This window comes from Erpetoichthys calabaricus, chromosome 8 (genome assembly GCF_900747795.2).
Source record: "Erpetoichthys calabaricus chromosome 8, fErpCal1.3, whole genome shotgun sequence".
NCBI lineage: Eukaryota > Metazoa > Chordata > Cladistia > Polypteriformes > Polypteridae > Erpetoichthys > Erpetoichthys calabaricus.
Window position 1 is genome coordinate 124,466,995 of NC_041401.2, and position 14,664 is coordinate 124,481,658.

The following is a 14,664-nucleotide window of genomic DNA, read 5'->3' on the forward strand; positions in this document are numbered from 1 at the left end:
GTGGACTTGTATTGAATTTACAAACTGATGTAATAAAAGAGAAAACTGCAATTTTGCATCAGATTCAGCTGCTGTGTCTGCAATCTACTGTCAACTCTTTGTCTGTTCCCTTCCTGAATGGCCAAGGGTCATCCCTGCTGGAGTGTAAAATCTGGCCTGAGCTCCAACATAGTTCTGTGAGTGACAAGGAAAGAAGGCTAATGTCTTTAACAAGAAAAAATAAGGGGATTCTGTTATGGGCAAGTAAATAAACGTGAGGATTATTGTGAGTGTTTTGGAAAAGACTGACAAGGAGATGAATGTGTGGGAGAAGGTTTGAAGTCAGTGCCATGTTGGAGCAAAAGACAGAAAGACAAAAAACTGTAAAGGGTAAATTCAAGTATGAAAGTCAAAGGTGAAATAGGGTCAATACCAAAGAAACATGATACTGGTCCTACATGTTAAGAAAACTAGCTATACCCAGTGCCTGAAGTTGGCAGTGCTCATACTCTCTGTTTAAGGCTCATTTATTCAATTGAATAGCAGGGGGATCTTCCTCTTGTTGCTTTTAGTGTGTCATGATAGGGTAACATGCAGTTGATTAAAGTTGTTGTTTATAAGGGTGGAGAGGGAGCTGAGGAGCTTGAATATATGTGATGTGTGCCAATACACTCAAAAACAGTGCTGGCCTTCACCAAACAACTGCTAGAAATGCAGAAGTGCTGGTACTTCATACTGGTGCATACTAGCCCAATTTTAGCCCTGTCTATACTTAAGGAAGGATTTTTTTAAAGGAATATCCCCTAAGAAATGCTGAAATGCCAATCTTGAAGTAATGTGACATCAACACTGGGAACAAATGCAATAGTGACACTTAAAAATGACATAGTGTAAAACAAACTCAAGATGTGAAAAACAAATCAGATGAATCTAACTGCTACAGCCAGTAACATCATTGCACATAATGCATTAACCATTTTCAAAAGTAAAACTAAAAAAGAGCAAAATGTGTAACAGACACAAAGTCTCATACTTTTGTGAAAACAGCATGTTGATGGTCTACTTGTATCTCAACTCAATGTACTTTTACTGAAATGTTGTAAACTAAGTTATTAGTTGACAGCACTACTGTAAACAGTGGGGCTTATCTTACCAGAGCTAAATGTAGATGATGTACAAAGCCATGTGTTGTGTACTGAAACTGGAGGCTGCTGAGACACTTGAAATTCATTTGCCCAATCTGCCTATAAGGAAATAGAATAAAAAAGTATACTGCAGAATTAAATGATAATACTTAACATTAAAAAACACACACACACACACACATATATATATATATATATATATATATATATATATATATATATATATATATATATATATATATAATACATTATATATACGAGGTGTGACAATTTAATTCCTGGAATGCACCTTTAAAAAATATACATGTGGAACTGTACACTAGTGGCTACTGTCACCTTCCAAGTACTCCCCTTGTCCATCTATACACTGACTTAACCGGTGTTCCCATTTCCATATTAACATCCGTCATTGTTGTTTTTGGCTATCCGCTTCTGGGGTTATCCTTCACATCTTCTTACCCATCTTTGAACCTCTTATGCCACTCAGACACACTTGACTTTTTCATAGCATCTTCACTATATACCACTTGCAACAGTTGTAATGATTCAGTAGCGTATTTGCCAATTTTCACACAAAATTTAATATTAATGCTCGTACGTTGCTCTAAATTTCGATCACCCATTTTTATGCCAGAATGTACACACAGATATCTATTACCTTCCCAATATCTAATGAACAACTGACTCTATCAGCTTGCAATTTATGCATGTATTAGTTCAATACAATTATGTCATGGTTGACACTGCATGACCATTCCGGGAATTAAATTGTCACACCTCATATATATAAAACAGTATTATCCGACTACCAGTAACGGCGCACAGCACGATACGTGCAGTGAATACACTTGACTTGAGCATTCATAGTTTTCATACTCTTTCTCTGTACGTTTAGCATTCATTTGCTCAGAGGTTGATGTGCTTGCTGCTTCCTAAGCAGCTCTTGTTTTCTCCACCCTAGCCGCCCGCTTCTTCTCTTCTTTTGTCAGCATCTTTTCGTGTTAAAACTGATTAAGTCAGTGTTTGTGTTGCAATTATTTAGTACGTTTTCTTTAATTTTTTACTTAAGCTGGCACTTAAGTTTTCAGTCTGCTTCAAGAGTGATTTAAGATCTGAATAGTTAGGGGAAGTGACGGTGAAGGTGGTAGGGATGAGAACGGCGTCTGTACGCATGTGCCACACAGCTGCCCTGCTGGCCGCTGCCGAGAGTTGATTCTACAATAAATAAAATAAAAATAAAAAGAGGGATAACCTTGGAGGTCAATTATCACCCTAAAAGAGGATAGTAGACATCATGTAGTATATGTGTACCAAATTTCAGGTCAATAGGTCAAACGGTTTGTGAGCTACATGTGATTTAAAATCCTGGACAGACAAATGAACAGCCACAGTGGCGTACTATATATAAAGATCCTACTATGATCCAGCTATCATGATAGTCATATATTGTAGGCATCCCTGGAAATTTCCAACCATTGTCTTCAAGGCAAAACATGCTATATAAAGTGACTATGACTACGTTGGCTTCAGCTGATGTATAAAGGTCTCTCTTGAATTTTCCCTCTTATTGTTGGAGGTTTAGGGTTCCTCGGCTATTTACAGCTCAGATGAGAGAGCAGAGTATTGCCATTTCCACCTATTCCTATCACCATGATGAGACATCTGATAGTATGTTTTAATTTTTTCCAGCCTCTCACTGCCATTGTTAAAAAAATAATAAAATATCTGCTCCGTGGCAGCAACTATTTGGAGGCCTGTGCAGTCGTGTGGGCACTGACCCACACAAAATCTTCTGAAGTCACCTTAACAAACTGAAAGTCTAATACTTTGTTGTGAGGAAGAAAAAATAACCACGGAACTGTTTCTCACACAATGACATTTCAGAGACATACCGAGCTATTTCCTTAAATCTAATTAATAATATTGTGATCAGGGTTATGAATTAAGTAAATTTTATAATCCATATAAATACTGCAGTGCACGGTGTGGCAGTGCAGGGACCCTCCTCGCATGTAGACACTGTGGCTAGCTGGTCTGCAGTGCATTTTTTGAAGCATCTGGTTTTACGTAAACACTGAAGCAATGCTGTCACTTGCATTCCTTTGGCAAAGTTTTGCTCAACAGAAACATGAACAGACCGATCCAAGGAATGAAAATAACTGGACAGCACATGCTGTAAAAGACAGGACTCTTATAAAGGGCGGGCGCTCGCTTACCTGCTTGGACGACTGCACGTAATGTGGCCAGTTGGAGGCTGAGAGCATAGGGGCGCTGCCAGGGGAGCACACAGGAACAGCGTTTTATGTGTTATTGTGCCCACTTGCCCTTGTAAAGTGGCAGAGTAAAGTGTTGGTGATGCTGCATTCTTTCATACCTCATTCTCCCTCATGAAAATCGAATTATGGGCAACATCAGGGGAATTCAGCTATTTTGTCCTTCAGCATCTTCGTGTCTGAAATGAAAATACAGTATTAGAGCTTTTGACCAAACTGGGATGTTAGGGACAAGTTGGAACAATTCATGCGATTCTGCTGGAGAGAAAACTCATTCAGTTCTGGAATGAGCGGAGTTACAGCAGGTGTCGATCCAGGGTTAACTAAAGCTTAGACTGGCCATTGAGAATGACCACAAAGTTTCTCTTATGGGTGCCTTACCTAGATCTAACTGTGGAGTAAGCACGTTTTTTATTTTTCAAGATGCCCCGTCTCTTTGACTGTGCCCACACTTAAAAAGTTGGGATAATCAACAAGGTGCAAGGATCCCACTGATTATCAGCTTCTAGAAGTGGTTAGATAGGAAGAGGTGGGAACACATGCAGCATTACCGAGCAGTATCATATTCTACGTCTGCAGAATTACTGGCTGCCCAATTGGAAGTGCAAATTTAAAAGCAGATATTTACAGCATTTATAGCATTCTTTTCTTGATGTTGAGAATTTTAGCTTTAATAATTGGCCAAAAACTCTTTTTGAACAACATCAGGTGAAGAGGCAAATTTAAATTTTGTCAAGAATAGTCCACTCAACCCAACAAAGCTTGCCAATCCTATTTCACCAATTTTTCCAAAATAACATTGAGGCGTGTTTTGAATTTCCCTACAGTCTTAATCTCTACCACACTAATTACTTATGTATTGCATGTGTCTATAGTTCTCTGGGTAAAGGAAAAGTTTGTAACATTTGTGCAATATTTATCATTAGGTTTCCCTCATGTTCTTGTTAAAGAGCTTACTTTAAACCAAAACCTGAGATTTGCCATACTACTTCCTTTTGTAATTTAAGCAATTTCAGTCATTTAACCTCTTAATTTCTATTTTCTCAAACAGAAATTGTTCAACTATTTCAATCGTTTTTCATTGCTCATGCTATGCAGTTCTTGGATCAGTCTAATCACTCGCCTCTGGACTTGCTCTTGTGTTGCCAGTGCTGGTCGAAGCTCAATAGGAGGGTTGGTGTTTGGGGGGCAGGTGCCACTCAGTGTCCATAGCAGATAGTCAGTATTACACTTTGACTGGCGTTCCCCTTGATGTCTGGAGTGTCTTCAGTTACGTAAATGGCACTCCTCTGTGTACATAGCATGGACTTTACTGAGTGTGCGCTCCTTAATTCTCATAAATGGCACCCTAATGGATTGACAGGCTCTCATTGTGTACTCAGAGCTGACATTTTTATTTTCTGTGTGTGATACTTTACATGTGATTATGCAAAATTTAATTCTTCCGCAATTCTACTCACAACTGTATTCTGTCCAAATCTTTCTGTAATGATTCAACTAATTCTGCCATTCTACCTACTTTAGTATCATGCACAAACTTAATCCATTTGTCTTCACAGAGGTGAGCAAAATTAGATTCACAATTGTACCTACGTGCACTGTATCATTGTAACATGTCATTCTTTTGAGGTAATAAATTAATAAAGCTATTGAGTTAATAAAACTATTTTAATAATCATAAGCTGTGTGTCTTTTTCCACACGAACAACTGTAAACCTACTTTTGCCCACCGCTGTATATATATATATATATATATATATATATATATATATATATATATATATATATATATATATATATATATATCTGCCTTGCACCCTGTGTTGGCTGGGATTGGCTCCAGCAGACCCCTGTGACCCTGTAGTTAGGATATAACGGGTTGGATAATGGATGGATGGATGGATATATATATATATATTAGACATATAAACAAAAAGACATGTGTGTGTGTCTGTGTGTGTGTATAGAGCAGTCCACTCTGCGCATGCTCAACCATAGCCACTAGATGGCGCATGCATGACTTTTAAATGTTTTCGGTGCTTGCATGCTCCTCTCTTCTCACTACGAAAGACCTGTGTGCAGCAGAGAAAATCTACATTTTCCCATTGTTCAAATGAAAGTTATTGTACACAATCTTGTGGTGCAGCAGGTAAGCAGAATTTACTGGCTCCATGTCTAATGGGCTAATGGCTGCCAACTCCTCATATCTCTTCTTCTTTCTCTCGCTCTTTGTTTCTTTGCAGATGTGGATGAGTGTCAAGTCCATAATGGTGGTTGCCAGGATCGCTGTGTGAATACACCAGGCTCATATTACTGTGAGTGCAAACCAGGATCACGTTTGCACACTGATGGACGGACCTGCATTGGTGAGTTGGGGGTCATCTGGAATGTGTAAAACAGATCGATGCATGGCTGTCAGGTTTCAAGTTGGTGGGCATTTCTAGTTTAAAGGCTAATTTAAGGAATTACTCCTCCCAGATGCTGAGAATTACTGGTCGCTTTACCAGTGTCTTTTCAGTAAGGTCCTTGTCACCTATTGAACTCAGCAGTATTGTACAATGGCCAGCGGAACTAGTTTTTTGAGTTCAGTACTTAGTAAGCATTCTATTCATTGGTTACGATGAACTTTACATACATGGTATGTAATATCTTCACTGTAGCTAGAGTTGAGAGAGCTGTAGTATTTATTTCTTAATTTATTATTGGAACTATATTGTGCAACATGTCATTCTGATTTCAGCAGCAAGTGCACCTTTTTCAATTCCCCTCCCATTCTAAGGGGTACCATAGCACAATATTTCTAGCTATTTTTGAGAGGGGAACACTTCCCAGGTTGCCACTAAATGTGACATCTACTTTTTTATTTATGGTAAAACAAGCCACTGTCGATAGCGCAGCATTCATTTTCTTATCCCACTGAGTCAAATATAGGGATGAAGGGAACTAGAGCATAGCCTGGCATTATTATGTTCAAGACAGAACTCAACACCAGGTTGAACACTAGTTCATCTCGGGGCAAACACTCAGACACATACAGACACACTCATTCATAAACATACAATTTAGAGTTGCCTGTTAATCCAACATGCTTGTAAAAACCCACAGTACATGACATCCACAGTGACATCCAACTTCTGCACAAACCTGCTGTGCCATCATATAGCCCGTTCCAGCTACAGTAGTTATATGCTAAGCATCCAGTGAGAACCTTCACCTGAATCTTCGTTTGTGCTTCTCTCCTAAAATGTTGTATGCAAAAGCTATCAGGCTCCTTTAGTTAAAAAGTATAATCTTTCTTTTCCGTTCATCAGCTACCTCATCTGACATTCTACTTGTTGATGTGACCAGAAGCTTGAATGATCCACACCTGAGCAGAGCCTCTGCCATGGATTTATTTTAAATAAATGTTATGAGGTCATTCTGACAATCTAACTAATCAACTTAGACCTCAGTGTTATTGTTTGCAGTGTGCCATCTTTTGGAATGTATTTTGTAATGCATGTACTAATAAAATGAATTGCATTTATCATTCCAACAGATGGTACATCATAAACATTTGTAGTGATAAAATACTTAACTACAGATGCTTGTGATACTCCATCTGTTGGAGTGACAAATGCAATGCATATGTCTCTGTTATATGCCATTTGGTATGGGATTTGTAAAAGACGTGCTAATGTTTGTGATGCACCATCTGTTGGAATGACAAATGCAATACATTTTATTATGACACATGCTTGTGATGCATCAACTGTTGAAATGGCATAGACATAGCAACTGGAAGGACACACAGGTACACAGACACTTATCCTTTTATTACTGTGGATGTATTTAAATTTTATTTCAATAGATCTTTTGGTGAAGTGGCAAGTCAACTCTTCCTTCTACTTTAGCTTTTATAACTAGACAAAGGGATTCCTGAGCTATTATAGACATAGATAAGAAAGACAGCTAACAGGTAGTAAATCATTCTATAGACATTGAAAAGTTACTAGGAAAGTTAGAAACTTAAAATACACAACTTATCACATGATCTAAGCTACGCTGTATTTTACATGCGGCTAAAGGAAATCCTTTGTCCTGTAATATAATATAATATAATATAATATGTATAAAACTGGTTATACATCTATCTTTATAGGTCTTGTTATCTGCGGAGGTTGCATTCCTGAAAAACCCAGCATATATGAAACTCTCAGCATTGATTGGGAGAAATGGAATTAGGTTCAGGCGGGATGCTGACTTGGGGGTAGGACTGGTGGGGGGAGACGGAGTCGGATGGATGTGCTGTTCCCCTGTTCTTGCCCCTCCTTCCACTGTTTAACCTACAGAAACCACATACTGACTTTTACTTCCTCTACAGTCAAGTCCGACTGTCTTTTTTTGGCACTTTGCTCAAAGCTACAAGCGAATACAGCAGGTCTGACCTCATTAAACTATCCAGTCGGTAGTAGTGGCAAGCGATGTGTCCAAAGGGCAGGGACTTAATCAATGAAAGCTTATGGCACGCACTCACCGAGAATTCATTGCTTGTGGGGAACAATTCCAAGCTCCAGGTCCCCATCACAATGGTTTACTGGTGCCAGGTAGGCACAAACTGAAAAGATAATATATGTAGGAGCATGCAGCATATAGGAAAAAATACATTAAAAATATTTTCCTTCACACAATGCCACCCGAGATAGCCTAATACTAAAGAACTTGGCATAAAATAAACCTGCATTGCCCAGGGGGCAACCTTTCTCAATACCAACTGGCTTTGAAATTGAAATCTATGTTAAGTCTCTGAGCTTCTGCGGCCACATTAGCATGAAAGCTCTTTTTTAGCTAATTCTTCTTCAGTCACTTTTGATTACTAGTGAATAGTTTTTCCATTTGCATTTGTAATGTGGGAGGCAAGGTTTCTGTATGGTAAACACTTCAAAGCCTTCAAATTCCTCTGTTCCTTTTCCTGATTGGACTATAGCTGGAAGGTGTCCTGAATAGATGGATGATTTTGCTGTGTTCAAAAAAAGTAATTGGCAAAGATGTTCCCATTATGTGACAGCTTCTGTGAAAGTAAGAGTGTAAGTTTTTCCTGTATGAATGCCATCAGCATGTTCAAATGGGCTAGAGCTTTTGAACTGAAGACAGGCTCTTGACCAATGAATGATGGGGGAGAGGCAAACCTTCCATTTAAAAGCCTGAATTTGCTTGAACATATTTTATTCATAATATTTTAAAAGGTTGTGAACATATGACTGGATAATTAACATGTGGACTATACAACACAAGTAACTTGAGATTTTTTTAAATGATGTTTTAATATATCTTGCTGCTCTTCAAGCTTGTTGTATCATAAACTTTATGATCTTCATTCTCCATGAAAATAAATGTTCTGACAAAGGGTGGAGAAATTCTGTAACTTTAGGTGACAGTTCTTGTCTTTTGCTTTAATACAGATGTTATGCTTTTCTTCTTTCTCCAGCTGTCAACTCATGCTCCATAAGTAATGGTGGCTGTGAGCAGGAATGTGTGCAGCTCTCTTTGGCACACTACCAGTGTCGCTGTCGAGCAAACTACCAGCTCAGGGAGGATGGCAAGCACTGCAAGTGTAAGTATCAGCTGTCTAGCCTAGCCAGTGCACTTCTACTCTGCTGCTTGGAAACACCAGGAGACATAAAGAATGCCTCCATTTTGGGAAATGCATAAAGGACAATTCCACAAAGGAGAGTTACAGAATGTAGAGTATCATCTGTGAACCAAATTGGACTTGTCAGTCTATCCAGTCTGAGAGTACCACAGACCCCTTCCCAAAGTCATTTCAAATATGTGACTTCTATTGAGTTGGGCAGTCACCCATTTGGCCTGAAGATACTTTGCTTCCCTCACAAAACTGAGAGGAGACCTCAGCAACACCCAGCCATTTCTTATGTATTGTTGTTTATCAAAAAAATGCTGCTTTCAAAAGGTTGCATCCCTTGCCTTCAAGAAATGATGCAGTTGGAGGTGTGAAAAGCTGTCTGCTGTCACACTTGAGGGATTTTAAAGACACATCACCATGGTCAAAGGACAGAGATTCATAAGACATCTAGGAACATGTAGCAGACAGCCTCTTTGTCCCAGGTGGAGACATTTGGCTGACAGCCATCCTCGGCAGGGCCGGATTAAGACGAAATTGGGCCTGATGCTGCAGCGCAAAAAAGGCCTATTTTTTCTCGGCATTGGTACATGTGCATTCGACACTACATGCGCACTCAGACGGAACCTTAATTGCGTGCGACGCAGCCAGCCAGCCTTTATTGAACATGAATAATAATAACGACGTAGTATCGTAACACTCGAGATTAACATCAAACTATGTAACATCAACATTCAATAGCAATTGTCTGAAAAGTGCACTTAATGCAGAAAACCTAACAATGAAATACACAAAATTTCGCAATTCTCTTACGAAACAGAATAAGAAAAAATTAATTTGCAGAGACATTGGGTCAAAGTGACTCAGTTCAGGCTCTTCATAATCATTCATAATAGACCAGAATCCTGACGAGGATTTAAAAAATTCTAAACATCCATGCCGGGCCCGCGGGCTGGCTTTTAGTTTTACCTTTACAGATAACCATTTAAATAGCCATCGATTTTTACTGTACAACTAACTTTCAAGTTGAAAAATTTACTACGTGGCACTTACCAAACAATAATAAAGTGGAAAGAATCCCCAAGATATTGCAAAAAACGCAGCTAAATTACTAAGTAAACTGTTTAACGTAAAATTGATAGCATTAACTTGAAATCTTCGGTTAACAATAAACACAACAACGTTATAGTTACGTCACAGCGCAAAGAAAAATAGTAACTGTATAATAAGTAACGCTGTGTCTAGCTGTCAGAAAGTCGGACTCCAAATTTCATTCTAAGAATTATTTTGAGGTTAATATAGCAAAAGAAAACTGTTCAGCTTCCGTAAAATTCTCGTCTGTTTTCATCTGGGCCTATTTGAGGAATGGACTTAATGCTGCAGCATCAATAGCACCCACCTTAATCCAGCCACGATTCTCGGTGAGCGTTGTGATGGCTTGTTCAGTGACAGATGATGTGTTAAGCTAAGACTCATTAATTTAGTTAAATCAAAACTTTGTTAGGATGCCAAAAACGTAGTAATAAAAGAATAGTTTTTATATGGTAGCACTTAAATTCTCCTTCTCTCCCGTTTTAAATTGTTGTCAATGGGAAATTCTAGATGTGGTTCTACTGTCTTTGGCTATGGATCACTTGTCCCACATTAGGGGGATAAAATTGTGAAAATAAACTGCTCTTACACATGATGTCATTTTATGAAGAGGCTTCTACATAGAGGAGTTGGGGATATCTTTTTGAGTTGGTGCTCTTTGGTTTCCTGAAAGTTTGGAACCCTATTGGACTACAGAGCTGACCATTCTCTCTTTCTCCTACTTGTTCCAGTGAAGGACCCATGTGCCAACCGAAATGGAGGCTGCATGCAACAGTGTATCAATGAAGGAGGTGTAGGTCGATGCCAGTGCCACACTGGCTATCGCCTGGCTGCCGACAACAAGACCTGTGAAGGTAAGATGACGTTTATCCTGAGCCCAGTGCTCTTCTCTCAGCAGCAGCACTCACCCATTCTCTTCTGCTTGCAGATATTAATGAGTGCACTTCAGGCCTGGCCCTGTGTTCCCACAGCTGCCACAACACACGAGGATCATTTGCTTGCATTTGCAACCCTGGATATGAGCTGGGGGCTGATGGCAAGCAATGCTACCGTAAGTCAGTCAGAACTCTGCTAAACCTACCCTTGATTTTTTAAAAAGTTTGCAGGGATCACTGATGGAAGCCACTTACCATATGAGAAAAATGTGCCTTACTGAGAAGAGGGGAGTGGAGAAGGGAAGGTCACAGTGTGGTGTGGTCGAATAAACAGGAGCAACACTCTGCCATTGTGCACATCCCTCTGAAGCTGTGTCCAGCATCAGCCATTCCCTGGTTAAGCTACAGGCAGTATAAAATACACCGCAGCAGCATAAATGAGACAAAAAGGCTAATCCAGTATTAGAACTAGAGCTGTGAGTTGAATGGTCATTGAGATTAGGCTGGGGACTGTCCCTTAAATTGTCTGTTGTATTCATGCTACCAGTGCCTCAAATTTTATGTTGTCTGCTGCCTTCTTTTTCGTTGGTCACAGGTCCATGCTGCTGTATCTATTGGAACTGACCACCTTTGTGTATACGTCACAACTGTCAGCAGGGGTGTAGGCCTCTTCTCTGAACAGTACAAAATTAGTCCTTATGACCCATTATAAAACATATGAATGGCTCCCTCTTTTCCAGGTATTGAGATGGAGATTGTTAATAGCTGTGAAACTAACAATGGCGGCTGCTCCCACCATTGCCGCCATGCGACTGGAGGTCCTGTCTGTAGTTGTAACCAGGGCTACAAGCTGGATGATGACCAGAAGACCTGCATTGGTAAGAAAGATCTCTTCTTGCTGCTCACACAGGCTTCAAGTAGCGGTAGCAATTAAGCCTTCTGCATTATTTTGAGATGGTAACATTCATCTTGGTCATTTACCATTTTTGGTCATCTACGACATAGATTGCTTCTGCTTCCATCCTTGCACAGACTTTTGAGGAAATCCTCAAATTCTCCAGAAGCAACCCATGGAGAGGATAGTGTCAGCTTCCTTTGAAACCCTAGGACAGTGCCATGATAATAGTGATACCCAGATAATAATTCAGAATGGTTTCTTCAACCAGGCCGGTGTTTAGAAACTCTACTTGAGAACCTGAAATCAGTTTCAAGTTGGAGGGCATAGAGTGACTCTGATCTTCTTCAGAAAGCTTCCTCATTTTTAAGTCTTTTTGCAATCTGAACCACAACTAGGCCAATGAACTTGTGATGCTGATGATCAACACCCCATCACATTCCTAAAGAAAAACATTTAGTGCTAGTATTATATTGTCACTTGTACAGAGTACAGCATAATTCTTACTGGCATGTCGGACCAATGTGCAACACACCACTACTCTCCAGCACCATCAATTGGCAACGTGGCTACTTTCCTAGTGATCAGTTTACTTTGACTTTGACTTTTTGGCCCCACTCATCCTAACTATTACTAGTTAAGATGCAGCGGGAGAAATGCTCTCTCACCATTATGAATATTTCCTTTCAGCCATTCCTATTCACATGCATTGCTTACCCATCTCACAATTTCCTTTCAGATATTAATGAATGTGAAAATGGCGAGGCTTGCTGTGAACAGGGTTGCACCAACTCCCCAGGAGGATATGAATGCTATTGTGCGGCTGGTTTCCGACTCCATGTGGATGGCTGCAGTTGTGATGGTGAGTGATTTGGGCTTTTAAGTTATGCACCCACATAGGGACTCTCTGATTGTCCTGCCATCTGACTGGGAGTTATTGATGGATGAAGAAATATCAGAACACCAACTTCTGATGTAAGTGGAAACATTTGCCATCATCTCTTTGCCTTTTACTCAAGACAAGGTGACAATGTAACTCTAAAACTGCACCTGACTCATTGATCTGAACTCTCCATTCCCTTTGCAGATGTGGATGAATGTCTTTCAGAAAATGGAGGCTGTGATCATATCTGTCAGAACACAATGGGCTCCTTCCAGTGCTACTGCGAGATTGGCCACAAGCTGGATGAAGATCGACAGTCGTGCATTCGTAAGTTTAATAAGCTCGTAGTCTGTCCTGGGCTGATGATGTTTTTCCAGATCTAATAGGAGGCCACTATCTGAGCTGAGTTGTGAACAAGCTGGCTTCTGGTGCCATCTTCTTATCTGTAGCTCAGGATTAAACAATGTGAAGTTGCTGAATGGTGATAATGTTCCTTACTTACTGTTTCTCAACCTTCCTTTCAGCTTTGGAGGACACATTGGAAATCTTGAATGGTCGGCGGCCTGTGGAGAGGCCTATCCCACAGGTGACTCTGCTAAGGGAGGAGTTCACACCATTCTTTGAAAGTGAGCCAGAGTATGATGAGAGTGAGGGGGAGCTGCGAGGAGAGCACACTCTGACAGAAAAGTTTGGTAAGGCGACATGAATCTGGGAGGAAGGAGCTATCTAACATACAGTGTATCCAAGCAGTAATTATTCCAAGACATTTTTGTATAGAAGCCCTAATCTTCCAAGGGGGCCCTGTACTTAACACTTTAAAAAGAGGAAATGGTGCTTATTTATTCACTTTGCATTTTTTTCTGTAACATCAATAACCTATGTGTGGGTTCAAATAGTGAAAGTACATTTTTGGAAGCTTCATTAGTAAGAAAATACTTAAGTGTGATTGATTGAGCACAGGGAAACTATGGAAGATTATTTGTGGCAAAAATGCATTCCAACGTGTTAAATGATTGATCAACTACTTTTCACTACAGTGTGCAATTTCATTGTCAATTTAAAATGCAATGCAAAGGCTTATTGCATTTTGATTCAGGTCCGTAGATTGAGTGTCATAACTAAAAGCAAAGCAAAGCAAAGCATCTTTGAGTGTACTGCATTTCGATTCAAGGCCACACATTAATTATGCAAAAAGTGACCAATCAGTAACAAAAGGCAAGGCGCATCAGCAGTTAGGGCAAATGGTGTTCCAATCACAATTGTGTTCACCCAGCACTAAAAATAGCAAAGGGGGGAGTTGATAAGGCAGGAATCCACTGTCTCATTGAACAGATGGAAGCTAGTGATGTAAATGATGATTTCATTCTCTTCCATTTTGATGGGTGGCCAGAAAGGGCCGGCGTAATGAAGCAACAGCAGAAGAATTTCAAGATGCTACATTAACATTTTTAAAATGCATTCAAGAGTTAATATCCCAAACAACTTCAGTATATAATTATGTAGATAATCAACTGAGGTGTATGTATACCAGTATTCCCCTAAACATGGTCTATAAAAACCTGCAGACGGAGATGAAAGTACATAATACTTTATTTGTCCCCAAGGGGAAATTAAAATTTTACTGAAGCTCCTAAATAAATAAATATGATTAAAGCAAACAATAACTCCTCCCAGGCCCCTAAACACACAGAAAAACGTCTGATTTGGATAACAGAAAGCTGCTACTGTCAATACAAGCTTGTAGGTGCCAGTAAGACGAGGTCAGACCTGCTCGGATTGTGCCACAGGTTTATATGAGGGACGTTCAAAAAGTTTCCACACTTTTATATTTTCATTGGAAATGGTGAAGGCGGGAGGAGTAGTAATTGGGCATTAAAAAGTTGGTATGATGCTGGGAAAATT

The 14,664-nt window shown here is 39.7% G+C and overlaps 1 protein-coding gene across 2 annotated transcripts in view; it reads left to right on the forward strand.

The window, feature by feature from the left end:
- The window catches only part of megf6b (multiple EGF-like-domains 6b), a 199,903-nt gene that overhangs the window by 149,293 nt on the left and 35,946 nt on the right, over positions 1-14,664 (forward strand). For both annotated transcript variants that reach the window (XM_028807434.2, XM_028807437.2), the window contains 8 exons: positions 5,641-5,763; positions 8,865-8,990; positions 10,841-10,963; positions 11,038-11,160; positions 11,725-11,862; positions 12,619-12,741; positions 12,967-13,089; positions 13,287-13,454. In XM_028807434.2, the coding sequence (XP_028663267.2) occupies positions 5,641-5,763; positions 8,865-8,990; positions 10,841-10,963; positions 11,038-11,160; positions 11,725-11,862; positions 12,619-12,741; positions 12,967-13,089; positions 13,287-13,454 (1,047 nt within the window). The remainder of the gene's footprint in view (positions 1-5,640; positions 5,764-8,864; positions 8,991-10,840; positions 10,964-11,037; positions 11,161-11,724; positions 11,863-12,618; positions 12,742-12,966; positions 13,090-13,286; positions 13,455-14,664) is intronic.